This window comes from Ahaetulla prasina, chromosome 7, assembly GCF_028640845.1.
Source record: "Ahaetulla prasina isolate Xishuangbanna chromosome 7, ASM2864084v1, whole genome shotgun sequence".
Lineage (NCBI taxonomy): Eukaryota > Metazoa > Chordata > Lepidosauria > Squamata > Colubridae > Ahaetulla > Ahaetulla prasina.
In genome coordinates, this window is record NC_080545.1 from 83,539,292 (window position 1) to 83,566,647 (window position 27,356).

General features: G+C 43.7%; 1 protein-coding gene across 2 annotated transcripts; it reads right to left on the bottom strand.

Annotated features, from left to right (window-relative positions):
* Positions 1 to 195: 195 nt before the first annotated feature.
* On the bottom strand, positions 196 to 27,302 carry RAD52 (RAD52 homolog, DNA repair protein). Of its 2 annotated transcripts, XM_058189591.1 has the most exons (12): positions 26,887 to 27,302; positions 21,934 to 22,007; positions 21,194 to 21,295; positions 19,212 to 19,305; positions 16,480 to 16,547; positions 14,749 to 14,867; positions 14,591 to 14,666; positions 10,919 to 11,103; positions 9,325 to 9,464; positions 4,789 to 4,863; positions 3,449 to 3,649; positions 197 to 2,493 (listed from the first exon to the last, which is right to left on the bottom strand). In XM_058189591.1, the coding sequence occupies exons 2-12, from the start codon at positions 21,997 to 21,999 to the stop codon at positions 2,432 to 2,434; spliced, it is 1,188 nt and encodes a 395-aa protein (XP_058045574.1). In that variant the 5' UTR covers positions 22,000 to 22,007; positions 26,887 to 27,302; the 3' UTR covers positions 197 to 2,431. The 2 variants fall into 2 exon arrangements, with proteins under 2 accessions (XP_058045575.1, XP_058045574.1); XM_058189592.1 differs by lacking the exons at positions 14,591 to 14,666; positions 14,749 to 14,867 and having other exon boundaries at positions 196 to 2,493; positions 26,887 to 27,264.
* Between the last annotated feature and the right edge of the window lie 54 nt (positions 27,303 to 27,356).

Genomic DNA, 27,356 nt, shown 5'->3' on the forward strand with positions numbered 1-27,356 from the left:
GCAACCAAGAAACGAGGTCTGGATTGATGCACGCATCACCTCCTCCCCAGCCTCTGTTTCGCCATCAAGAGGCCCTTCTGGAAAGCCCTCTGCAGCCAGATCCAGAGCTCTGTTATCAGCTGCAGAGGGCTTTCCAGAAGGGCCTCTGACGGCGAAATGGAGGCTGTGGGCAACACACGCGTCAATCCGGAGCCCGTTTCTCAGCTGCAGAGCAAAACAGGCCAGTGGTGACGTGCACGAGCAGCGGCAATTGGCCGCAGAAGTGGGCCGGCAAGGCGTCGGGGTGTGTGAGGCTTGGTAAGTAGGGCAGCTCCACCACCCCCATCCCTATCCTAGGTTAATTTTTACCAGTGCGCCTCGCTTCACCTCCTGCACCCGAGTGGGCGGGGTCTTAATTAGGACTTATTTTGGGGGTAGGGCTTATATTGGGCACACATATAAAAATCAAGTTAGGACTTACTTTTGGGATAGGTTGTATTTTTGGGAAAACACGATAGATTTATATAGGTAGGAAGCTAGATATACTGTAGCAATCATAAGGTCTGGCTACTATATTGCTTGTCAAGGATGTAGTGGAAAATTTCATGTGTCCACTTGGATATTTACATGAATCTTAAGTTTCCAAGAAAACCCAGAATATCTCCAGCCCACCTCCAATGCCCACTGATGTTGTCCAGCTGGGAAATATTAAGATTGTTCTACAGTCCCAATCATGAACAAAAAAAATGCATTATAAAAACATCCTTAGGTTAAAACCTACTTGTGCCTAGGTAACATATACACACAATAACTGACACAGAATAAAGAGAGATAAACAAATGCTAATGCGTCAATACTAATAGCAAGAAAATGCCAATGTCTCTTTATTGAAACATTTCATTAAATATTTCAATGGTGTCCTGAAGCTTCATTATATACAATATTTAGCATTCTTCAGAGTTCAAATAATTTTGGTTTAATCTGCAGATCAGAACATAGTGGGCCAATTTTGAAAATTAAGGAAGTTGATTTGAAAAAAATGATCAAAGAAAGTTATATAAATGATATGCATACATTACATAACATCTCGCAGGTGGGATCTTCTTAAGTGAATGACATTGGTGACATATGATAGTAATGGAGTCCTTTCTGATGTTATCTTAGCTATTGGTCAAATGGAACTACATCCTACAGATGATCTGGAGATAGGGAATTTATTTCAGCCTGATGCTATTGGTCTCGCAGAAAAACTGCTTTAATTATCCTCCTCACATTTGCAACGGAAACAAAAAGTATACTGATCCTATTTTCACATTATATTGCAAGAATTATTTGGGGAAAAGTTGCTCAATTTAACAAAATAGATCGCTCACCATTAGTATGTGAGTGTGTGTGTGTGTGTATGTATACACACACATATTTGTGCAAGTGACTTAGAAAACATGACAGTCTGAATACAAAACCAGTAACCTGCTACCTCTCCTATCTACCAAGATGTGGTAGAGAATCCAGAGAGTTTACGCAATAAGATTTACTGCTATATTTAATGAAAGCAGCACAACCAGAGTACATGATTACATGAGATGCTGCATTAAATTATAGATTGCAAAATGAATTATACTGTTCTAACGATTGATTTTTGTTTTCTCAGCCTCTGCTAGTGGACCAATAGACACCATAAAAAGTCCAAGACACACCTTTTTTTTTTTTAATTTGCATTTATATCCCGCCCTTCTCCGAAGACTCAGGGCGGCTTACACTATGTTAGCAATAGTCTTCATTCTATTTGTATATTTATATACAAAGTCAACTTATTGCCCCCAACAATCTGGATCCTCATTTTACCTACCTTATAAAGGATGGAAGGCTGAGTCAATCTTGGGCCTGGTGGGACTAGAACCTGCAGTAATTGCAGGCAGCTGCTTTTAATAACAGACTGCATTAGCAGTCTGAGCCACAGAGGCCCTTCCCTTCCCCTCTCCCCTCACAGACACTTAAAAAGCCTGCTTTTCAATACTTCTAACAGTAAACTTTCCCAATATTTTCAGGCTCTTTTGAGTAGGTGGAAATCTTAGTTTCGTTGGTTTTGTTCATCAAAAGAAAGGACAATTATAATTTAAATTAAAAATGTTTTTCCTGAACATCAAATTCATATCCAGCTTAGACCATTTATAACACATTTAGAAAATATTACTACTAAAATTGGAATGAAGAAAGTTAAGAATGTGCCTTTTTAAATTTTAAAATAGAATTACATATAAAATAAAATATTAGGGCTTGTGATATTTAATTCTTTTAACTACAGTTGAAGTGGCATTTTAAGCCATTAAATACTGCAAAGCAATGCGCTTTTTTCTGTAATAAAATCTAGAAAAGATACTTTGGTCTGCAACTTTATTGGACTAAAATGTATTCTGAATTAAAACCCTCATGCTGAAGTTTTAAGTGCTTTCTATGCAGGCTCCAATCTTCTCTTTTTCATTCCTTGGCCTTTTCGGTAAGGGCTACGTTCAGCTGAAATAGAAAATAGTCGCTCAGAAAAGGATTTCCTTGAAAAAAAAATATTTTTCACCTAGTTTTTCTTTTATCTACAATAAAATGTGTCCTGTTTCATTTTTCACCACTGCATTTTAAGCAATTTTACTGACTTGCATATAATGCATAGGCTGGAATTACTGGGAAATATAAATATATTTTTATCTGCGCTCTGCAGGATTTAGACAGTGTAGATTCCCATCCAGTTTCATTTGCTGAGCTATCCTATTTCACGTACAACATGCCTCGTAGTCTAGAAGCGGCATTTTAGCTGCTTTTCACGGAAGGAGAAAATATGTTATTTGTTCTCCCTTATTACATGCATTTGTCATATATAGCCTAGTTCCATGATGGCAAACCTATGGCACATGTGCCACAAGTGGCACACAGAGCTCTCTCTGCGGGCATGCCAGCCGTCACCCCAGGCCAGCTCCACCACACATGTGCGCGTGCCTCCCACCAGCCAGCTGGTCTTTGGATCTCTGGCGTGCATGACGGGGGGTAGGGCGTAATGCAGGGGACACGTACGTGCATGCACAGGGGGCAGGGCACATGCAAGGGGGGGTCTAGGATGGTTCAGGAGGCTTTCCAGTGCAAAAATGGGGTCTGGGGGGGAGGGGCTCACACAGTGACTCTACCCCCCCCCCGTTTTGGCTTCCAGGTTAGTGCAGGAGGCTTTTCAGGCCCAAAAAGCCCCCCACACACACACACATCCTGTTTCGGCTGTTTGCACTAACCTGGAAGCCAAAACGGGGGGTGGGGTACATGCACAGGGGGTGCTTGCATTGCATTTGGGGGGTTCGGGCCCATGCACATGCATTCGTGCGCCCCCACGCGCGCATCTCTTGGTCACTCGGTACCAAAAAGGTTAACCATCACTGGCCTAGTTAACATAGACAAAGTTACTTGTTTTGCTATCTCTTTGACAGTTTACCTGGTAAGTAAGATTTGGGACTGGAGGACAGGTGCCAAGATGAAGGTTTTATCTTTGATTGCTGATTATTTATTCTTTGTGGGGTTCGGCTGCGAGTCATCATGGTATGCTGTCCAAGAGGTGAACGTAAGCATTGGGCTGGTGCTGCTGCTGTATTTTGATCAGTCGCTTCCAAAGGAAAGTCCCACAGTTCTGGATCATCTGTAATCAGTCAGGTATTAAAACTAAAACCTCAACTATTGATGGTTCAGTTATGCATCTGATTCTCAACGGCTCTGGATTGTAATGGAAGCCGCGATATTCAGGGTCAAGCTCAGATATGTGAATGTCTAAATCTGAGTTTTTCTAGAAAAAGGGAATGTGTCATGGCCCCGTCGGAGCCTGAGTCCATAGAGGAGGACGAGGCGGAGCTGGGGCCAACGGAGGAAGTGGGCACACTCTCGTTGGCTCCGGACGAACGACCGGAGGAGTAGGATGAGGCAGCCCCGGGTGTCTTGGGCCTGGAAAGGATTGCCAGTGAGGAAGAACAAGTGCAGGACGACTGAGAGAAGGGGGAAGAGAGGACAGGCAGTGGAGCAGGGGAACGACAGCCCCAGCGACGAGCAAGGAGCATCGTTTCCTGATCCACAGAGAGTGGAGAGAAGGCAGGAGCAGCGCAGGCCAACCCAACGACTCAGGAGGAGAGCACCCTGCCCCTCTTCACAAGGCTTACCTGGGAACTGAGATTTAAGGAGACGCCATTGGGAGAGGTATTTGTTGGGAACAAGTGTTGAATCCGTGGAGCTTCATGTGCAGTTGCCGACGTCTGGACTTTGCTGTGCTTTGTTTTGTGTGCTTGTCTGGTTTGCCTGCCTCGCTGGACCTCTTGCCTTGGTTGCTGCCTTGCTAACTTTGTTTGCTGGATCTCTTGCCTCGGTTGCTGCCTTGCTAACTTTGTTTGATGGACTATTTGCAGCCTGAGGCTGTTGGAGGTGTGAGTGAGAGCTTTGCTCCAGGACTTGCAGTAAACATGGGGTTTGTTTGGGAGAAAGTTGGAGCAATAAAGGGGAGTTAGAACTGTTCTCTGGCTGTGTTGCTTCCGTGCCTCGCCCCGAGTCATCACAGAATGTGGGTGAATAGATGGGTAACACTTTTGCTCCCAGTAACTTTTCACTATAAATGCCCCCTGGCTGTTTCTTCCTTTCGTTACAGTCCTTCCCACAGTCTAACATTCAGCAACAGGCCAGGTGTGTTGGGGAGGGGTTGCATGAGAAACGGATGCACACTGTACCGTAATAATTGGTACTGTGAATACCATGAAAAAACCTTGAGCAATCAACTTAGAGCAATTTTACACTCACCTGCAAGGAATTCATCCACAGCAGATTCCGGTTGTACAGAAGAGTTGCCTTTCGAGGCAGGGGGAATGGACACCTCTGTATGCAAAGAATAGAATTGCTGAAAAAGTGAAATGATTACCCGCCTTTCTAATTTGCGGCAGAGAGACAGGATCAAGGTAGGTAAAACTAAATTGGTGATGGACAAATGGCATATGGCATCTCAGAGTCTTTTCCTTATGTCATCAAAGGAGAATCAGTGAAAGCTCAATGGTGCAACTCCAAGTTGCTGCAGATCAAATTTCTAGGTTCTACCATATCACAAGATCTAAAATGGACAGCTAACATCAAAAACGTCATCAAAAAAGCGCAACAAAAGATTGTTCTTTCTGCGCCAACTCAGAAAGCTCAAACTGCCCAAGGAGCTGCTGATCCAGTTCTACAGAGGAATGATTGAGTCTGTCATCTGCACCTCTATAACTGTCTGGTTTGGTTCTGCAACCCAACAAGACAGACACAGACTTCAGAGGATCATTAGAACTGCAGAAAAAAGAATTACTACCAACCTGCCTTCCATTGAGGACCTGTATACTGCACGAATCAAAAAGAGGGCTGTGAAAACATCTACAGACCTCTCACATCCTGGACATAAACTGTTTCAAGTCCTACCCTCAAAATGATGCTACAGAGCACTGCACACCAGAACAACTAGACACAAGAACAGTTTCTTCCCAAATGCCATCACTCTGCTAAACAAATAATTCCCTCAACACTGTCAAACTATTTACTAAATCTGCACTATTAATCTTATCATTCCCATCATCCATCTCCTCCCACTTATGACTGTAACTTTGTTGCTTGTATCCTTACGATTTATATTGATATTGTTTCCCGATTGCTTATTTGTTCCCTATGACTATCATTAAGTGTTGTACCTTAGAATTCTTGATGAACGTATCTTTTCTTTTATGTACACTGAGAGCGTATGCACCAAGACAAATTCCTTGTGTGTCCAGTCACACTTGGCCAATAAAAAAAAAGTATTGTATTGTATTGTATTGTATTGTATTGTATTGTATTGTATTGTATTGTATTGTATTGTATTGTATTGTATTGTATTGTATTGTATTGTATTGTATTGTAACCTATCCTATCCTATCCTATCCTATTCATCAACTTCCTACCCCTCTCTTTCTTCCCAGGAGATAACAGATTGGGAAAGGAGATTTTATTCTCTCCCTTTCCCTTCCCAGTTTCCTTTTTTCTTCTGGCACTAAAAAACTAGAGTGGAGGGTCAGTCATTACTGGCCATTTTTGCTATTGTCTTTGTAATTTTTTAAATTTTAATTTAATTAAAAGGCAAGACAAGAAACAACAGATGGAAACTAATCAAGGATAGAAGCAATCTAGCATTAAGGAGAAACTTCCTCACAGTGAGAACAATTAACCAGTGGAACAGCTTTGCCTTCAGACATTGTGGGTACTACAGTTTTTAAGAAGAGACTGGACAGCCACCTGTCTGAAATGGTATAGGGTCTCTTGCTTGAGCAGGGGGGTTGGACTAGAAGGCCTCCAAGATCCCTTCCAGCCGATTGATTGATTTTCTTTGGGGGGGGGGGAAGCGTCTTAATATTCCTGTTCAGGGGTGGGTTTTACAAATAGTTGCCACCGGTTTGCCTTCCACATGCGCACCCAGCCTTCTGCGCATGCACTTTGCTCCCGCGCATGCCTTCCGCGCATCCTACTGGCCTTGAAAAAGTGGCTAGGACGGCATTACATCCAAGCGGATAGGTGGGCCCACTTGCAGTTACCGCTACCGCTACCGCTACCGGTTTGCCCGAACCAGTCCGAACCGGTTGAATAGCACCTCTGTTCCTGTTCTAAATACAACTCCTTATAATTCTCTTGAGTTACAAGGAAGAGCTATGATAGCCTTTCACTGCCTTCATCTCCCCTCCCCATCAAATAACCTGTGTTGCTATATTTATGCTTAAATGATTTTTTATCAAGTGAAATTTAAAATCCATTGGAATACTTGGGGATAGTCATTGTATTTTCTTGATTCCCTCCTCCACCCCCTTGGAATATTTTAATCAAACACTTATTGGAAAAGGTGTTATATGTGACCCAACGGCACTTGGGAAAGTTTCAGGAGTAACTGAAGTCACGGCAACTCTCCGATTCTTTGGGTCCAACCCTTTCCCTACCCTCTGAGCTCCACATCGTTCTATTTTCTTGCAAAACTATATCAAAATTGCTTCACAAAATCTATCTACGGCTCAATGATTTAAATTTTTGTCAATTAGAGCTGCCCCTATAATTTCTTGACCACCTCCTGTTTAAACATGCTGATCTCTGCATCCCTAAAATTATTCCAGATTATTTATTTCCCTACCTCTATTTTCCTTTATGATTTTCTTGTTATGGTAGAAGTGGTTGATATTAACAGGTTATGCGTTTTTGTGTAAAATAACCTTTGTTTAACGGGTCATTTTCTTCCTCTGATGAAGGCGCAATTAACATGGAAGGAATTTATTTATTTATTTAGTGTATGGCACATGTTAGCCAGGGATCACCGAGGTGGCTGGCTGCCTCTGTGAAAGGAATTTTTTTGGGGTGGTGTTATATTTACCCGTGGGACATCTGAATGCCAGGAGGAATCAAACCGCCTACCTCAGCGGTGTGCAGGAATCAAACAGGAATCAAACCGCCTACCTCAGCGGTGCGCAGGCCCAGCGTTTTAAGTGAGCCACCGCGGCCCCTATGGAAATAATTAATCATACTAATTATATTCTCCTCTATCCAGAGTCTATCAGAATAGAATTGGAAGGGACCTTAAGAGGTTTTCTAGTCCAACCCCCTCTTCAAGCAGGAGACCCTATACCAGGGGTCAGCAACCTGCGGCTCTAGAGCTGCATGTGGCTCTTTCATCCCTCTACTGCGATTCCCTGTCACTCAAAATATGCGTCACAACCGCCAATGTGCGACATCCGCTGGCACGTGATTTATTGAGCTTTTCAACCACCGGTAGGCCAACCGTAGATAAATCCAAGAAAACAAAAGTTTCAGAAGAAAACAGAAAGTTTAATTCAACTACATATGAATAGAATTTAGAATAGAATTTTTTTTATTGGCCAAGTGTGATTGGACACACAAGGAATTTGTCTTGGTGCATATGCTCTCAGTGTACATAAAAGAAAAGATACATCCATCAAGGTACAACATTTACAACACAATTGATGATCAATATATCAATGTAAATCATAAGGATTGCCAGCAACAAGTTATAGTCATACAGTCATAAGTGGAAAGAGATTGGTGATGGGAACTATGAAACGATTAATAGTAGTGCAGATTCAGTAAATAGTCTGACAGTGTTGATGGAATTATTTGTTTAGCAGAGTGATGGCCTTCGGGGAAAAAACTGTTCTTGTGTCTAGTTGTTCTGGTGTGCAGTGCTCTTTTGAGGGTAGGAGTTGAAACAGTTTATGTCCAGGATGCGAGGGATCTGCAAATATTTTCACGGCCCTCTTCTTGATTCGTGCAGTATACAGGTCCTCAATGGAAGGCAAGTTGGTAGCAATTATTTTTTCTGCAGTTCTAATTATCCTCTGAAGTCTGTTTTTCTTGTTGGGTTGCAGAACCGAACCAGACAGTTATAGAGGTGCAAATGACAGACTCAATAATTCCTCTGTAGAATTGGATCAGCAGCTCCTTGGGCAGTTTGAGCTTACTGAGTTGGCGCAGAAAGAACATTCTTTGTTGTCCTTTTTTAATGATGTTTTTGATGTTAGCTGTCCATTTGAGATCTTGCGATATGATAGAACCCAGAAATTTGAAGGTTTCTACTGTTGATACTGTGTTGTCAAGTATTGTGAGAGGTGGAAGTATGGAAGGGTTTTTCCTAAAGTCTACCACCATTTCTACGGTTTTGAGTGTGTTCAGTTCCAGATTGTTTTGGTTGCACCACAAGGCTAGTCGTTCGACCTCTCGTCTATATGCGGATTCGTCATTGTCTCGAATGAGACCAATCACTGTTGTGTCATCTGCGAACTTCAGTAGCTTAACTGAATATGCAACATATTCTGAATATGCAACATAATATGCTAGTTTTTTTGGCTGCTCAAGAAATAGTCAGGCACGGGAAGGGTTTTGTGGCTCCTGGTGTTTTCTTTTCTGTGGGAAACGGGTCAAAATGGCTCTTTGAGAGTTTAAGGTTACAGACTCCTGCCCTATACCATGCCAGACAAGCGGTTGTGCAGTCTCTTCTTAAAAGAGACCTGTGATGGAGCACCCACAATTTCTGAAGGCAACCTGTTTGACTGGTTAATTGTTCTCACTGTTAGGAAGTTTCTTCTTAATTACAGGTTGCTTCTTTCCTTGATTAGTTTCCATCCATTTTTTTTTCTTGTCCTGTCTTCAAGTGCTTTGGAGAATAGGTTGACACCCGCTCCTCTTCTTTGTGGCAGTCCCTCAAATATTAGAATTCTGCAATCATGTCACCCCTTAGTCCTTCTTTTCTCTAGACGAGCCATACCCGGTTCCTGCAATCCTCTTTACCTTGATCTTTAGTTCTGCAAGCTGAAACATCTGACTGGATCTGCTGTCTCTCCTGCATCTGCTCTCTGAACTTCTGTTGAAGCTGCTTCTGTCGTATCTTCCGAAGGTGAGTTGCGTCGTAATCCAAGGGCAGTGAGATCCTGTGATAACAGAATATAAATCAAGGGGTAAAATCTACTTACCTTCCTTACTGGTTTGGAAGTGCACACGCCACATGTGCGCGCTCACTTGAGCACGCGCGCACATCACATGTGTGCGCAGACCCTCTGCGCATGTGCAGAAGGTAAAACACACATTACTTCCTGGTTAAAACATCTGGGCGGGTGGGCGGAGCTTTGCTCTGCCATCACTACCGGATCGCTGAACCACCGGCCACGATTGCTACCGGATTGCCAGATCTAGTCAGAACCGGGAGCATTTCATCCCTGGGATTATCCCGCTAGTTCAGGGGTGTCAAACTCGATTTCACTGAGGGCTGCATCAGCGTTGTATTTGACCTCAAGGGGCTGGGGTGGGCGGAGCTTTGCTCTGCCATCACTACGGGATCGCTGAACCACCGGCCACGATTGCTACCGGATTGCCAGATCTAGTCAGAACCAGGAGCATTTCATCCCTGGGATTATCCCGCTAGTTCAGGGGTGTCAAACTCGATTTCACTGAGGGCTGCATCAGCGTTGTATTTGACCTCAAGGGGCTGGGGTGGGCGTAGCCAGCTCGACGCCCCTTGTGTCAGGGGCACCTGTGGCGGCCTAATTGCTCCGCCAGGGAAACTGGGCTCCTGAGCTCTGTTTTCGGATGTGACTGCCTCCTGAAGCCCACAGCCCTCCAAACTCCGTTTCCATTGACAGAGGCACCGTGGGCCGGTCCTTCGCTGTTTCCAGGGCGGCCCCACGGGCCAGATCTAAGCACCTGCGGGCCACATCCGGCCCACGGGCCTTGACTTTGACACCCCTGCTCTAGTTCATTAATAAAATTACCTCATGCTGGATGGCAAGGCATGTTTATGGCATACTAAATTTCAATTCCATGATACTTTTCTTCTAACTATAGCACTTAGCAATAGCACTTAAGACTTATGCTTAACAGTGCTCTCTAAGCAGTTTCACAGTCAGCCTGTTGCCCCAACAATCTGGGTCCTCAATTTACCCACCTCGGAAGGATGGAAGGCTGAGTCAACCTTGATAACTTGTTTAATAATTTCCTTAAAATCCAGGAATACCAGTATAAACTCACAAGAGAGGCATTCATGCTGAATAATAAATTCTGAAAGCAGAACGTTAGTACAATCAGAGGGCATCAGACCGAACAAAGCTGCTATAGGATATATATGGGCCACTTGGATGTGTACTTTGCCAGTGTTGTACCTACTTAGGAAATAGGAAACAGAATTCCTGACAGAATTCACAAAAGCAATCCTGTATTATTTTTTCTTTGCCTCCTCCCAGAACAGAAGTAGAATATCTGACAATGCCCACGAATTTCTTGCTAAAGTAAAAGTTCAGAATACATTTGACAGCAGCTTTCGAATGTCACGATGAAGTTTAAAATTTCAAAATGGCTGCCCGAGGAGAAAACATCTAATGAAGCTGCTAACCTGTTTTGGTTTTGTTCACTAGCATTCAAGGGAGAAGCCAACTTGCAAGATTTGCTTGGGGTTGACAAGGAGAAGAACTTCTGGTCTTCACTTCCTTTTTGCCAGCAGCTGTTATATCTTGCCTTCTCTATAGTAAGATCAAAGTCCTGCCTTTTAACTTTGCACAAATCTAAATCTGGAGGCATCTAGCAAAAGAATAAAACAACAACAACAACAACAAAAAGCCATTCAAGTAGAGAAGTTCAGAAAATAGTAGAAGCATTTCACAGAATTTATCAGGGGGAAGTTGCCCAGGAAATACCTCCCCCCCTCATCCTCACCCCAGTCCTGAGGTGAAGCTACCAGGGAAACAAGTGGTATTTTGGGCAGAATTTTCATCTTCACATCATACTTTTAGCCAATGCAACCTGAGCTAATGTGGGTTATTTATCTGTTTAAAGCAGGGGTGTCAAGCTGGATTTCTTCGAGGGCCGGATTAGCACTGTAGATCTCCTCCACGGGCTGACGGGGGGGGGGGGGCAGCAGGGGAGAGATGGGAGAGCTGCCTCCTGCAGCATCCTGCTGCCCGAAAACCAGCCCCGCTTGGCCCATTTCCGGTCCTGTTTGGGGCCGTTTTCAGCTGGCAGAGTGCTGCAGGAGGCCATGGAGGGTGAAAACAAGGAGAGGGAGGCCACATATGGCCCGTTTCAGCTGCCAGAGGCACCGTGGGCTGGTCCTTTGATATTTCCAGGACGACTCCGCGGGCCAGATTTAAGCACCCCGTGGGCTGAATCCGGCCTGTGGGTTTTGACACCCTTGGTTTAAAGCAAATTACAATTATTCTTAGTGCCATGTACCCTGTAGATCAGGGGTCTCCAACCTTGGCAACTTTAAGCCTGGTGGACTTCAACTCCCAGAACTCCCCAGCCTGCAAAGCTGGCTGGGGAATTCTGGGAGTTGAAGTCCTCCAGGCTTAAAGTTGCCAAGGTTGGAGATCCCTGCTGTAGATCACCTTTGGCTTCTTTTGGTTTTTATGACAATTTATATATTTAAAACATTTATATACATCTTAGGCAGATCCCAATCAAAAATTAAAAACCATATGAAATGTAGGAGATGACCAGGCTGTTCCCGAGGGAGGAGTCAAGTGCATCATCAGTCTAGAGTCACGTGAGAGCTAAATCCAGCCCATCTTGAATTCTGTTGACTCTTATCTACCGCCAATTTGCTTTGACCTCTTGTTGAGGGTGTTAGCATGCAACCAGTTGAACCGCACTGTCATGCCCCCGTCGCAGTCTGACTCTACAGGGGAAGCTGAGCAGGAACAAGAACTGACAAAGATGGAGAGGCCGGCCTTGGAGGAAACTGGGGAAGGGCAGAGTCAGTCCAGGCAAGGCTTTTCTGAATTAGTATGGCCTGCAGACAGGGAGAGCCCAGGAGAAGAGCGAGGACTACCCACTCCTGATCCGAGAGCAAGGAGGGAAGAGAGGCGGCAAGATCATTGCAGATTGAGCCAGCTACAAGGGAGGAGAGTGCCCCGCCCCCTTTCACAAGGCACACCTGGGGACTGAGATGTAAGGAGGTGCCGGTGGGAGGGGCATTTGTCGGGAACAAGCGTTGGATCGGTGGAGCCTCGTGTGGACTTGCCAAAGCCTGGAGATTGCTGTACTGTGTCTTGTGGGGCATGCCAGTTTGCCTGCTTCGCTGAACTTTTTGCTCTGGTTACTGCTTAGCTAACCTGGGTTATTGGACTGCTGGCCCTGGTTGCTGTGTGGCTAACCTGGCTTACTGGACTACTTGCAGCCAAAGGCTTCTGAAGGTGCGTGTGAGAGCTTTGCTCCAGGACTTGTAGTGAATGTGGGAACATTTGGGGACACAGTTGGAGCAATAAAGGGGAGTTAGACCTGTTCTCTGGTTGTGTTGCTTTCATGCCACGCCCCGGGACAAAAAAAAATTGGATGTCAGTGGAGATCCTTCAACAAGGGTGTTAATGGGCAGACTCGGGGAGACCCGTCACAATGCATCCTGCTGCATTCTAGACCAGTTGGAAGTTTCTCGGTGGTCTTCAAGGATAGCTCTATGCAGAACACATTACAGTAATCCAAATGGGAGGGGATCAAGGCGTAAGCAAGGCCTCCCAGTGAAGCAAAGGATGCAATTGGTGCACCAGACAAATCTGTGCAAAGTCTCCCAAGCTATGGTTGCCACCTGCTTCTCAAGCAGGAGCTGTGAGTCCAGGAGACCCCCAAGTTGCACTACCACCTATCCAAAGATGAAACATCATCTGGATGTGGGGGACCAAAAACCCAGAGTCATCTCATCTCACCGGGGTGAATCAAACCCGGTTCTCCCACATCCAGACCTTTACAGCCTTCAAGTACTTGTCCAGCACTGCCACAACATCATCTGTCTGGCTGAGGGTAGAGATATATTATTGGGTATCATCAGCATTGCAAAGCCCTAGTGCTCAGCCTCTCCCCTTAAACCAACACCAACTGGAACCGGCCACAGAGGAAGGAGGAGAACCATCATAACACAATGCCTCCCACACCCAGCCCTCAAAGCCAAGCCAGGATACCAGGTTGAAGCTATCAAAAGCCACTGAGGGCCAGGAAGGCCAGAATGCTTGCACTGCTTTCATTTTGAGCCCTCCAAAGGTTATGCAGGGGTCGGCAACCCATGGCTCTGGAGCCGCATGTGGCTCTTTCATCCCTCTGCTGCGGCTTTCTGTCGCCGGTCAGCTCCACAAATGATAGTGCTTTCGGTTAGGACAGGTAGAGGAAAAAGGACACCATGCTAGGAGGAGACTCTATTGTGGGGAAACCAGACTTCCGGTCGGCAGAGGAAAAAGGATGCCATGCTAGGAGGAGACTCTATGGTGGTGGGAAGGGGGGAGGGGGGGACCTGACTTCCGGTCGGCTCCAGAATTGAACAGGGGGCTTGCGTTTCCGGTTAGGACCTTTGTGGGTCTTTGAGTGTTTAAGGTTGCCGACCCCTGGACTAGTGCAACCAATGCCGTTTTAGTGCTGTTTTCTGGTCCGAACCCAGATTGAAAAGGATCCAGATATTCTGCTAAATCCAGACCCATTTGTAGCTGTCAGCCAACAGCCTGCCCTAAAAGGGGAACATTTGAGACCAGGCTAAAGTTATCCAATTATAGATTTTAAAAAGTAAATAAATCATGGTTAATGTTGTGGCAATGCCGAGGGATATTGAAAGAGGGGTCTTTAGACATCTTTAGAAGCTTATAGTGTAATCTTAAAAACCATTATGCAAAAATAAATACAAGTTCCATTAACCTTATTATTAGGTAAATAAATAAATGAACTGCAGGTTCAAGATCATTTATCCAAAGGATCATAAGGTATTTATATACACATAAAAATTACGTGTATTTTTGTGCAGGTTACAGAATCTTATTCAAAATAAGGCCAAAAAAAGAATACTTGTTTTATAATGCTAGAATAATGACATAATACTTTTGGCTTAGTTCTGAGTAACAACGAACAAAAGAGAGAACATTTCTAAGAGGAAAAAAAAAAAGCCAAATGGTGAAACCTGGTGATTACGAAGAAGAAATGATGCAAGTTACTATTAATTTTACAATTTGTGCTCCCTCCAGAGTTTGACATTTTTACTTTTTCTGAAACCTGCTGTCCTCCCCTCTCCTCCCCCCACCCACCCACAACATACCTGACGGGGGAGCTTATTCACTGAGCGCAAGTAGTCCTTATCCAAAATACAGTTCCCAAGAGCATTACCAAAGCACCTGAAGAGACAGATGGCTGCTTCTTAAAACACAATTCTCTATTTGACAACAAACAATATTGTTATGCGTTGGTTACTCTTACTTGAGTGCCCTCTTCAATCCATCTGTGACAGCCTCTTTCCTTGCTTTTTCAAGGGACAAGGCCTTAGATTTCAAGCCTTCACTTACTCCATAGCCAACATCTTCATGGTAAGCCCCATCCTGCAATATAAGTAGATTATGCTATATCCCCGCACTTACTATAATTACCTCAGCAATTCCTTTCTTTTGAAGAAAACAATGAATGGATGACTGAGGTGTATTCAATTTTTTTCTGGAATCTACAGGGATTTGGATACTTAATCTGCAGTATCATGCCACTTCAACCTATTTTAATTCTTTAAGGCAAGTGTAAGGTAAAGGTAAAGGTTCCCCTCGCATATACATGCTAGTTGTTGCCGACTCTAGGGGGCGGTGCTCATTTCCGTTTCAAAGCCGAAGAGCCAGCACTGTCCGAAGACGTCTCTGTGGTAATGTGGCCGGCATGACTCAACGCCAAAGGCGCACGGAACGCTGTTACCTTCCCACCAAAGGTGGTCCCTATTTTTTCTACTTGCATTTTATTTTTACGTGCTTTCGAAACTGCTAGGTTGGCAGAAGCTGGGACAAGTAACGGGAGCTCACCCTGTTACACGGCAGCACTAGGGATTCGAACCGCTGAGCTGCCGATCTTTCGATCGAAAAGCTCAATGTCCTAGCCCCTGAGCCACCGCGTCCCTTAAGGCAAGTATATCTTTGGCCTATAACCATGATGGCAAACCCCTGGCATGCGTGCCACAGGAGGCATGCAGAGCCATGTCTGTGGGCATGCGAGCTGACGCCCATGTCAGCTCCACCACGCATGCCCATGCTCCTCCCCCCAGCTAGCTGATTTTTGAGTCTTTGCCGAGAGACGCTTTAACAAGCACAGGGCTGGGGGATCGTGCACACATGCGCGGGGGTGAGGGGGTGCGGTGCCCCCCTGCACCCCATTTTTGATCCCAGGAGGCTTCAGGGTAGCACCAAAATGGGAGTAACGCACGTATGCGCGGGGGGGGCGTGGAGGGGTCGCACACACCTGCATGGGGGGGGAGGGCCTGAGGGGTGGGGCATTGCATTATGAGTGTCGGCACACACACGCATGCTGTCGTGCGCACGCACGCACGCGCTTTCGACACCCGAGGAAAAAAAGGTTCACCATCACTGGCCTATAACAAGGGTGGAAAATATAAGTGGAATAAATTCGACAGCATTAAATAATCCCTTTCAACCAGTAACAGAACTGACAATAGTCATTGTTTTATGTAACAATAGTCTCTCCACCTGACTATAAATAGTATCTTCAAGAGTTCTTATTGTGCACATTTGGGTGTAATTTAACTCAGTAGTCCCCAACCTTTCTGGTTTAGCAGCCCAGCGGGAGGGGGGGAGGGATGTCTCCATTCAAATGGCAGGCACTCTCATGCACAGCTCCATTTGTGTGAGCGGCAGGTGTGCAGGCGCGCCACTTGCACAAACTGAGCTGCACATCCAATCTGAGCTGCACATCCAAACTGAGCTACACATCCAAACTGAGTTGCACATCCAAGCGTGGGCACCTGCCACTCATGCAAGTGGAGCTACACGCATACGCTCGCCCGTTGCTTGTATGGCCCAGTTCCGAACAGGCCAAGGTAATGGGCCAGAGCCCAGGGTTGGGGACCTCTGATTTAACTTTCTGGCCCTAAATGCTCCACCTCATTAGAATACCCGCCTATATATGCATGCTTTCTAAATAAAAATTCTAAATTCTTACCTTAAGCTGAACTTTCACAAAGGCACAAACACCCACATAGAATTTGCCATTATTTAGATCAACAAAATCTGCAAAAGGAGGAAGAAAAAAGTTAAAGACTAAGGCAAGAGGCAGTAACAGAAATATATAAAAATGCATATGAGTTAGGTTTTTTTTAAAGGACCTGTAGTAGCTTTTATTTTTGAAAAGAAAACTAAGACCAAACACAGTATAAATTATATAAAGAGGAAGCCAGAAAACACGCTTAACTGAAATTAAATTCAATGGTGTCTGGTAATGTTCATTTTTTTTTTTTTTACATTTATATCCCGCCCTTCTCCGAAGACTCAGGGCGGCTTACAGTGTATAAGGCAATAGTCTCATTCTATTTGTATATTTACAAAGTCAACTTATTGCCCCCCCAACAATCTGGGTCCTCATTTTACCTACCTTATAAAGGATGGAAGGCTGAGTCAACCTTGGGCCTGGTGGGACTAGAACCTGCAGTAATTGCAGGCAGCTGTGTTTTAATAACAGGCTATCTTACAGCCTGAGCCACCACGGCCACCATTGTTTTTAATAAACAGCTATTTATGGTTAACACTTATTGATTATAAGATACCATATTTGAGGTAAACAAAACCTCCGTAAATATTATTCTGTGTTAATTAGAAGTACCAAAGAAGCTTTACTTTGTACTGTATCATCTATCAGTGCTTGATTTTTCCTAACAGACTACTACAGCAAAAAGCAAAAGGATATGTTCAGGTGAAATGATGAATACACCTTGTCTTGTGTTGTTAAGGCAGAGGCAGAGGCGTGGGGAGGGGGGGAGGCAGGCGATCTGGTTGCGCAGGCCGTGTGAAAACCGAGGGGCGGTGGGCCAGCACAGCAGGTGGCCACAGGAGGCTCGTCTTCACGTCTCTTGGGTTGCCTGCAGCCTGCGCAGTGCACCGGAATCACCTGCCTTCTGCTGTGCCTCCCACTCTGCGCAGCTCCAGAGTGCGCTGACTAAGGGACCAGCAGACTGCAGCTGCTGCCAGATACCATCAGCTCCTGCGCGCTTGCTGGCTCTTGGGTGTGCATCGGGGGCGGGGCATCCAGCCAGGCTGATTACTGTTGTGGCCTGCCAGCAGCCTGCGGAGCTGGCAACTGAGTCGGACAGCGATGAGGCTGAGGAAGAACATAGGCCAGTCCTGGAAGCTGGGGAACGCCCGGATGAGGGCTCTGCACAGGAGGCAGAGGTGGGGCCAGGGCTATCTGGGAGTGATGTGCGGACTCCGGAGCCTCCAGAGGCTGACAGTAGTGAGGCAGAGGAACAGGAGGAGCCTGTTCCTAATGCACGCATGAGAAGAGCTGCCAGAAGGCAAGAGCAGCTCAAGCAAAGAGGAAGACTCGGGAGTAGGGCCAAGAGATGATTGGCCCCTCCCTAAGGCTTAAAAGACTAGCAACGGTGTTTGGGCTCTTTGCCGGAAAACAATGTTGATAGCCTTGTCTTGCTGCATTTATTTCTTGTTGGCGTCTTCTGCTTTTGAACTTTTGCCAAGAAAAGCCTTTGGCAGTTTGCCTAATTAGACCAAGGTTGGTGATAAGACTGAAGAATTGTGTTAGGAAGAATTTGCTTTGATTTAGTTTGGACTATGCTGAGAATGAGTTAATTCTCAACTGTTCTAATAAAGTTTGTTTGTTTTTAAACTGACTGAGTTTCCTACTATCTACTTGGGCCTGGGTCACAACAATCACCCTGAAATCTTGTTTCCCTGAAAATAAGCCCTAGTGCTTATTTTGGGACCCAAAAGTACATAAGACCGGGTCTTATTTTCAGGGAAACGCAGTAGTTCTTAACTTACAAACTACCAATTTCAAAAAGTGTACAGTATCGCAGGTGAAAGAGGCTGGAGGTGGAGAGAAGCAATCACAGAAGGAATGGTAACCCGGGAGGCAGTGAGTACCAATGACAAAAATGCAACAGAGGTCAAGACTTGAGAAAATTGTACAAACTGGACCAGACCACAGGGAAAAATTTTAGACATCTATCGAATTAGAAAACCAAATAATAAATAAATATGGGTGCTTGAGAGTACTAGCAAAAGACACATTAAAATTGTAACTAGTAGAATAGCAGGTTAGTGTGGTGATTTCGCTTAAGAGGTAAGAGAACTACAACATAGACAAGCAAATCTGCTTTCTGGCTGGCAAACAAAATCTAAAATGATGAATACGCATCGATTTTATATAAGGTTTTATTTAAGTTTTAATTAAGGTTTTATTTAAGGTGTTTAAGGTTGACTTAGCCTTCCATCCTCCCAAGGTCGGTAAAATGAGGACCCAGATTATTGGGGGCAATAGGCTGACTCTGTAAACTGCTTAGAGAGGGCTGTAAAACACTATGAAGTAGTATGTTAATCTAAGTGCTATTGCTATTTTATATGCAAACTAACTCAAAGAGTTCTTGGCCACCCTTGTACTTCAAGGTCTCAAGTTGCCTAAGGAAGAGAGGCAATTCTATCATTCCTCATAATATTTTTCATGCTCTTCTACAATGGATTTTTTATCAGGAACACATGAGAAATAAGCAAAACTGCTTCCTAACTTTCTCTACAGGAAATCTATTACCAGTTCAAAGAAGCTTCCAGGAGCAGACCGGTATTGCGAAACTCCCAGCCTTTTCTTTTACGTTTTATTAGAACTGCCTTTACAGTGGGGATATTTCTCTCACATTTTCAACCGAAACAAGTTTTTATTGGACTCACCAACGTTCTGCTGAGTGACAGAATGAGCCCAGCCATTATATCCGAACATTTCATTGGCCAGGCTGATGACTCTGTGCCCCTCTATGTAGCAAACCTGAGTGCAGAGAGAAAGGAAATAAGTTTTGCTGTAGCCTATGAAAGATTCATTTTTATCTCATATTCAAGAAGGATCTATAGCCATGATGGCGAACCTACGGCACGCATGCCAGAGGTGGCACCTAGCGTCCTCTCTGATGCCCCAGTTCAGCTCCGCTGCACATGTGTGCGCACCTCCTGCCGGCCAGCTGGTCTTCGGGTCTCTGCCGCACATTCGGGGAAGTGTGTGCAGGGAGGCATGGATGCATGTACGGGAGGCGGGGTGTGTGCAGAATCCGGGGGGGGGCACGTGCATACGAATGGGGCAGGGCGCATGCAGGGGGCCAAACGCTCATTTTTGGGGTACAGGCCCATGCGCCCATTTTGGCCACTCAGTCCAGAAAAGGGTAGCCATCACTGATTTATAGCTATGTAATATAGTTTCTAAGTGACATAGCACAGCAAAAACCATAAAGAAGCAGGTAACAATATACATTTTAACAGGGCTTACTTTTTATGTTTAACCAACTCGGAGACAGACATTGTTTTCACGTAAACAGCTCTCCACATAAGAGCTATATATAAATATTGAAGTGATCAAGTGGACTCTATTTCAGGAGGAGAAAGCTGGGAATATCTCAAAATCTAGGCCACAGTGTGGGATGGGATACGTAGGGAACAAGGGTGGGATTGAGCATTATATGCGTCATACTCCTTTAAACGTGTGAAAAGTTGTTAAAGATTCCGTGCCACAGAACGAGAGAGCCTTTGTGCAGCTAATTGGGCAAAACAGGAAGTCCCGGAGTTACAACAGTTCACTTAGTGACCGTTCAAAGTTACAACGGCACTGAAAACAAGTGACTTGTGCCCGTTTTTTACACTTATGCAGCATCTCCACGGTCATGTGATTTACATTCGGATGCTTGACAACTGACCCTCATTTATGACGGTTGCAGTGCCCCAGGGTCATGTGACACACACACACCCCTTTTGCAACCTTCTGACAAGCAAAATCCTTTTTTGGATTTTGTATATACTTTGTATATAGTATACAAATGGATGAAGACTATTGCTTGACATAGTGTAAGCCGCCCTGAGTCTTCAGAGAAGGGCGGGATATAAATGCAAAAAAAAAATAAAAAAATCCATGAGGACACCAGAGCCACTTAACAACCGTATTACTCATTTAACTCAGGGGGGAAATCCAACAGGTTCTGATAGGTTCTGGAGAACTGGTAGCAGAAATTTTGAGTAGTTCGGAGAACCGGCAAATACCACATCTGGCTGGCCCCAGGGTGGAGTGGGAATGGAGATTTTGCAATATCCTTCCCCTAGGAGTGGGGAGGGAATGGAGATTTTGCAGTATCCTTCCCCTGCCACGCCCACCAAACCACGCCCACCAAGCCACACACACAGAACCGGTAGTAAAAAAAAATTAGATTTCACCACTGATTTAACTGCAATGATTCACTTAACAAATGTGGGAAGAAAAGTTGTAAAACAGGGCAAAACTCACTGAACACATTTCTCACTTAGCAACATGAATTTGGAGCTCAATTGTAAGTTGGTCGTAAGCTGAGGATTACCCGTACACACCAAATAGACTATTGTAATAAAAATTGGCATTTAGAGCCATTTTGCCCAGGATTATGTTTATTTTTCTTTTGAAATCTCTGGTCAGCAGTTCTAATTTGGCAACCTGAAGGTTTGTACTGATTTTCAACAATCTGGTCTGGTGATACTAGCTGTTAACAGCTATATGGTACATATATTGTACCATATGTTGTGTTTTTTTTTTAAAAGTGTTAAAGCATTCTTAACTCCAAGCCTGCCAGGGTCACATCACTGGGGTTAAAAGGATGCTTTTCAGCATAAAGAAAAGGAAAGCTCTAATCTCTAATTTGTACCTTCTGTCCTCCTCCGGCTTGTCTGCTACTGATGTATTCTGGGCCCAGCCTCTGCCTCAAAGCAGCTTGAACAGCCTGATACTCGTCTGCTGTGTACTGGCACTATGCAAACACAAAACCCAACAGATTTAAATACCTTTCTGTCTTCTTGCCTCTTCAGGATTGTTTCCATTTCATGATACAGTGGTTCACACTTAAGTCTTTTTCAAGACGAGAGAATAAACTGCACTGTTATAGTACTGTCATAAATTATAAAATGATAAAAAATAACATCTTTATAGAGTTCACTCCTGAAGTCTCACTATCTTAATGCAAATTGAAGAGATAATTGTATCAGCATATTGCCTCACCAAGAAGCAATTTATAAATTCTACCCCCCAACCCCCCCAAAAAAGACCCAACAGCATTCAAACGTCAAAATTGTACAAAGTCTTCTTTATAAAATAATCTCAATAATACCCGAGCTTCACTTTTTCTGTACTTTTTCTGCATAAGATACAAAATACATTGAGATTATTTCAGAAAGATTGATTAACACCAACCTGATTTTCATCCTGTTTCCATTAAAATTTCTAAATAAGTTTGCTACAGATTTGTTACGATGAAGTAGAAACCATATCCTTATCCTTAATAAATGTTGCACAAAGCTTCATCCCTAAGAATCTTAGATAGCTATAGGAAGATGGGCAGCAAAATAATTAACTAACTAACTAGCTAACTAAAAGCAATGATATACTAACCTGTCCAAACCACGTATTGGGTGTGTCACTGGTGATGCCATTTCCATCTCTTGCCATTTTTACCATGGATATCCCTCCAAAATAAACATATTAGAATTAGAATTAGAATATTCTTTATTGGCCAAGTGTGATTGGACACACAAGGAATTTGTCTCCAGTTCATAAGCTCTCAGTGTACATACAAACAACAAAATGATAGGTCATCGACCATAAATCATAAGATGCAATCATGAATTGTAAGATACAAATAACAAGTGATAAATCATAAGATACTAATAGGAGAAGGTAAGTTCCATTAATGCATTTGAACCAATTATTAATCCCAAATATTGCAAAGAATTAATCTTCAGAATTAGCAGAGCAGGACATGCAAACAGAAGCTCTGCACCGATTTTGTTCTTTTTCCAGAGCTTGACTTTTCCTAATAAATGCAAAAGATAGCATTTTATTTCAGTAAGAGAATATGATGCACCTGAAACTAAGAATAGCTTTCCCCTTGTACTACGGTACTATGGTTCCTTGATCATTCTAATGACTGAGATGAAAGGCAGGGTGTTTTCCTGATTATAAAAATTGGATGCAAATATACATGCATCAATTTCCATTAAACCAAAGCAACACTTATTTCAGAAAGGAGCAGTTCTTGTCTATTCCAACCTAAATCTGAACCGAATTACTCTGCACAATTGCTGACAAGAAAGACTGCCTAAGCATAACAATCTGGTATTACTGAGTATTTGCACTACATCTGCTATAAATCCTGATAGGCACAGCCTGTCAGAAGTTCAAAAGCTTTGAAAGGCGCTAAGTTGCTTACTCTCAAATGCATGAAAATGCCATTTCGGTTCTACATACATACATACATTTATCCATCATACATACATACACAGATGCATACATATATACATACACACACACACAGACAGTTGGCATTATACATGATTTAAATATTGAGAACGGAATTTAAAATGAGAAAAAATGTTTGAAGGTTATTATTGATTTATTAATGATATTTTAGAAATGACATTATGAAGAAAAACTGAGGGGTTTTTTCTTGTTTTTTCTTTTCTTCTTTTGGTTATGGTTAACAATCTATGAATTGTCATTGAAATGTGAATATATGATTGATTTGATGTTGGATAAGTAGAAGATATAAAAGAATATAATTATTAAATGGGAATATAAGGGTTTAATATAAATGGGAGTAGAAAAAGGGGGGAAGAGGGAAAATTTGATAAAAGATTAAAATTGGGGGTGAAGGGTAAGATTAGATTTACAAAGAGAAATGTAAAAAGGAAAACAAAAATGAGAGAAATATATTGATGAAAGCATGTAAGATGTGTTGGAAAAGAACTAAATTTGGTATGAACATGTACCCGGCCGATACTCTGTTCAGAAAAGATGCATTGTATGTTGTTGTTTGCCTGTAAAAAATAAAAAAAACTTTAAAACACACACACACACACACACACACACACACACACACACAGAGTATGTATATATCTCCATCATGGTGTTCTCCTCCAGAATAGCGGACATTATGCAGAATGCAAAAAAAGGGATAAGAAACAATAAGTCAATTAAAGGCATGAGATAAAAGGAAAGGAAAGGAAAGGAAATATAGCCATCTCATATTAAGAACGTGCTCCAAGAGGAACAATTTCCCATCCCAGGCAAGTTTTTTTTTTTTACTGTATCAGAATTGCATATATTTTACAGGTATGCCTTTGATTTTAAAAAGATATGGTTGACTGACTATCCTTTATAATAACTATGAACTTCATAGGCTTTATAAAAATAATATTATAAGGTTTTCATAGGAACTCAGCAAAAACAAGCATTCCCAAAACCTGCTTCAATTCTCCGTCATAGCTTTGCCCAAAGATGCAAATAATTCTAACTGAATTGAAAATCAATCTGCTTTCATCACATTGCTGCTCAAGGACTTGGGCAGTTAAGTTCCAATACTATTACTTTTCTCAGCATGATGTTTCCACCTTGGTGCATCTTGATCACATTTGGACTACGTGTCCCACACTACTTCTTCAGCAAGATGTCTGGCCTTCCAGCTGGGAGTGATTAATGTTTATCATACAATGTCAAGTCAAGCTGCTTTTGCATAAAACTGATTTCCATCAAATCGGTGTGAGCTCTTAGCAACCCCACAGATGCTGTAAATGTCAAGGTTCCAGAAAAACCTCTTCTGCATAAAGAGAACTCAGAAGCCATTGTCTTTAAGAGTCCTTTACTTTAAGAGTTAGCATGAGGAAACTGGCAAACGATGAGTAAAATTCCAAAACTGAATTTCCGGATTCTTTTCCCCAGTTATACAAACCCCAAGAGTCCCACCCCCCTGACCCCTTTGATGGTCACATGGTCCCACGTTCTCCCAGTTCATTCGAATATCTTCTTGCCACTCTTCCTGCAGATGTGAACACCATCCGACCTTGACCGTCTGAAGAATGTTACCATACCCCTCAGCCCTCCTTCTTCCCCTCAGGGGAAAAATGTGGCAGCGTCTGGAAACCTAAAGTCTAATATGGTTTCCAGGCCTGACAGTAAATATGTTTCATTCGTCTATGAAGCAGTATAAAATAGTGTTATCATACCAGGAACAGCTAAAAGGCACTAATTTAGGGCAGGGGTCTCCAACCTTGGCAACTTTAAGACTTGTGGACTTCAACTCCCAGAATTCCTCAGACAGCAAAGCTGAGAGGAATTCTGGGAGCTGAAGTCCACAAGTTTAAAATTGCCAAGGTTGGAGACCCCTGATTTAGGATAAATGCTTGGAAAGGAAGGATAATGATTGTTTAAAAAAAAAAGTGGTCTCTTTTACATTGGATGGATGAAGGTCATAATACAGTTTTCTTGCTGACACTATAGAAGCGGTTAGCACATGTAGACTTATAACAGTCCATTTAGCGACCATTCAAAGTGAAAATGGCACTGAAATAAAATGACTTATGACCATTTTTCACACTTACAACCTTTGTAGCATCCCCGTGATCGCGTGATCAAAATTCAGAAGCTTAGCAACTGGTTCACATTTATGACCGTCGCTGTTTCCCAAGGTCATCTGATCCCCTTTTGCAAACTTCTGACCAGCAAAGCCAATGGGGGAAAGCTAGATTCACTAAACAAACGGGTTGCTAAGTTATCAGCTGCAGTGATTCACTTAACAACCGTGGCAAGAAAGATTGTAAAATGGGGCAAAATTCACTCAAAACAAATGTCGCATTTAACCACAGAAATTCTGGGCTGAATTGTGGTCGTAAATTGAGGACTATCTGTAGCTGTCTTTTTCCATAATTATTTTTGACTTTCCAATCCATGATAATCCCTTCCTCACCCTCCCCGGGAGTGGGAAGGATTTCCTAATGGTCTCCCATTCTAACCATCTCTAGATCTAGATCTCCCAACTCTAGCCAGATCTGGAAAAACAACACATCCCTGGTGGTTAGTAAGGTTCAACAGAGACTTCATTTCCTTAGAGTCCTGTGGAAAAATCAGGTGGAACAACGGCTGATGACTTCTTTCTATTGGTCTATGATAGAAAGTGTCCTGAAATACTGTATAACAGTATATGGTATGCTGGTCTAACAGCTGCAGACAGAAAGAAACTACAGACAGTGATCAATTCAGCACAAGAATCCATTGGTTGCCCTCTAACACCACTGGATGACATCACCAGGTCTTGCTGTTTCAGCAGAGTAAGGAAGATATTTAGGGATGATTCACACCCTGGCCAGTGCCTCTTTTCACTTCTATCATCGGGCAGAAGACATCAAAGCATAGCCAGTGGGACAAACAGATTTAAAAACAGCTTCTACCCATGGGCTGTCAGACTCATAAACACAATCACAATACGCACATATGGAAAAGTGTGACTACCCTGTTTCCCCCAAAATAAGGAGTCCCCTGATAATAAGTCCAATCGGGCTTTTGAGTGCATGGCAATAAGTCCAAGTGCTTATTTCAGGGTTCAAAAAAATATAAGACAGGGTCTTATTTTTGGGGAAACACGGTAGTCTCTTTTTCCCAGTTACTTGTATAGGGATTATTTTCTATACTATTTATGTTGTTTCATGGATTGCACCAGAGAGACTAAATCAATTTAGTTGCCTATATGATGTATAATGACAATAAAGGCTATACTACTATCTGATATGGGGGGGGGGAATATAAAATTTGTTACTACCGGTTCGGTGGTGGTGGTGGGTAATGTGACTGGGTGGGCGTGGCCAACTTTTTTTTTTTACTTTTAAAAGCATTTTTCTACAACCTCTTCAGCCGAAGATGTTGTAAAAAAATGCTTTTAAAAGCCTTTGGTGATTGGGCAATTCAGCTGGGATCGTCAGAGGGGAAAAAAGCTTTTAAAGGGTTCTGACGATCCCAGCTGAGCCGTGCGATCATCAGAGCCTTTTTTTTTACTTTTAAAAGCATTTTTTCAGCCAAAGAAAAAATGCTTTTAAAAGAAAAAAAACAACTTCTGATGATCGCGCGGCTCAGCTGGGGCAGGGAAGAGGGCAGGGATTTTTGCTACCGGTTCTCCGAACCATCCGCCATCGCTACTGGATTGGGCGATCCGGTCCGAACCGGGAGCATTTCATCCCGATCTGATCCTGATTAGCAGTTTATGATCAACCTGAGGGGCCCTGGATGCTCTCAGAGCTTCCTTATTTTCCTGCAGACGTTTCATTACCCAAACTAGGTAACATCATCAGTTGCTGGTAAGGAGTGAGCTTGGCTGTCACTTTATATTACATTCCTTCTAGCACTGATGATGTTGCCTAGTTTGGGTAATGAAACGCCTGCAGGAAAACAAGCAAGCTCAGCGAGCACCAAGGACCCCTGGTGTCAACCCTGAGCCACAAATGTTTTCCTTTATTACCGTGATCAGCCTGTTTGCTACCTAGCTGAGCAAACTGAATTAAGATGTTTTTATCCACTTACGGTGAACGGAGGATTCCTTGAAAGCAAAGGGACGGAAGAAATTCGGAATGGCGTTGCCAGACAGCTGTGAAGGAAGGGGACGATCGTTGAGCCCCTTTTATCGCTCGGTACAAGGCAGCTGTTAAGGGCACCACCCTCCCGGACAAAAGATAAATCAAGCCCGAGGCCACCGAGAGCCGTCTAGGACACCCCTAAGATAAAAGAGCAGGCGAGCTTCCCGCTCGGGCCGACTGCGCTTGCGCCGGACCGCCTCTCGCGCTCGGGGAGGCGGGAGGAGCATGGAAGGACTGGCATAGGAAAGGGGGCATCCAGGACTCCTCTGGGTGCCGCCCAGGCCTTCTCGGAGAAGGCGGGAGAACGTTTCGGCAGCAAGTTTCTATTGGTCTAAAGGTGAGAGGGAGAAGGCGGGGGGGGGGAAAAGGAGCGCCACGCGCCTCTCGTGATTGGCAGGCATGGGTGGGTGGAGCGTG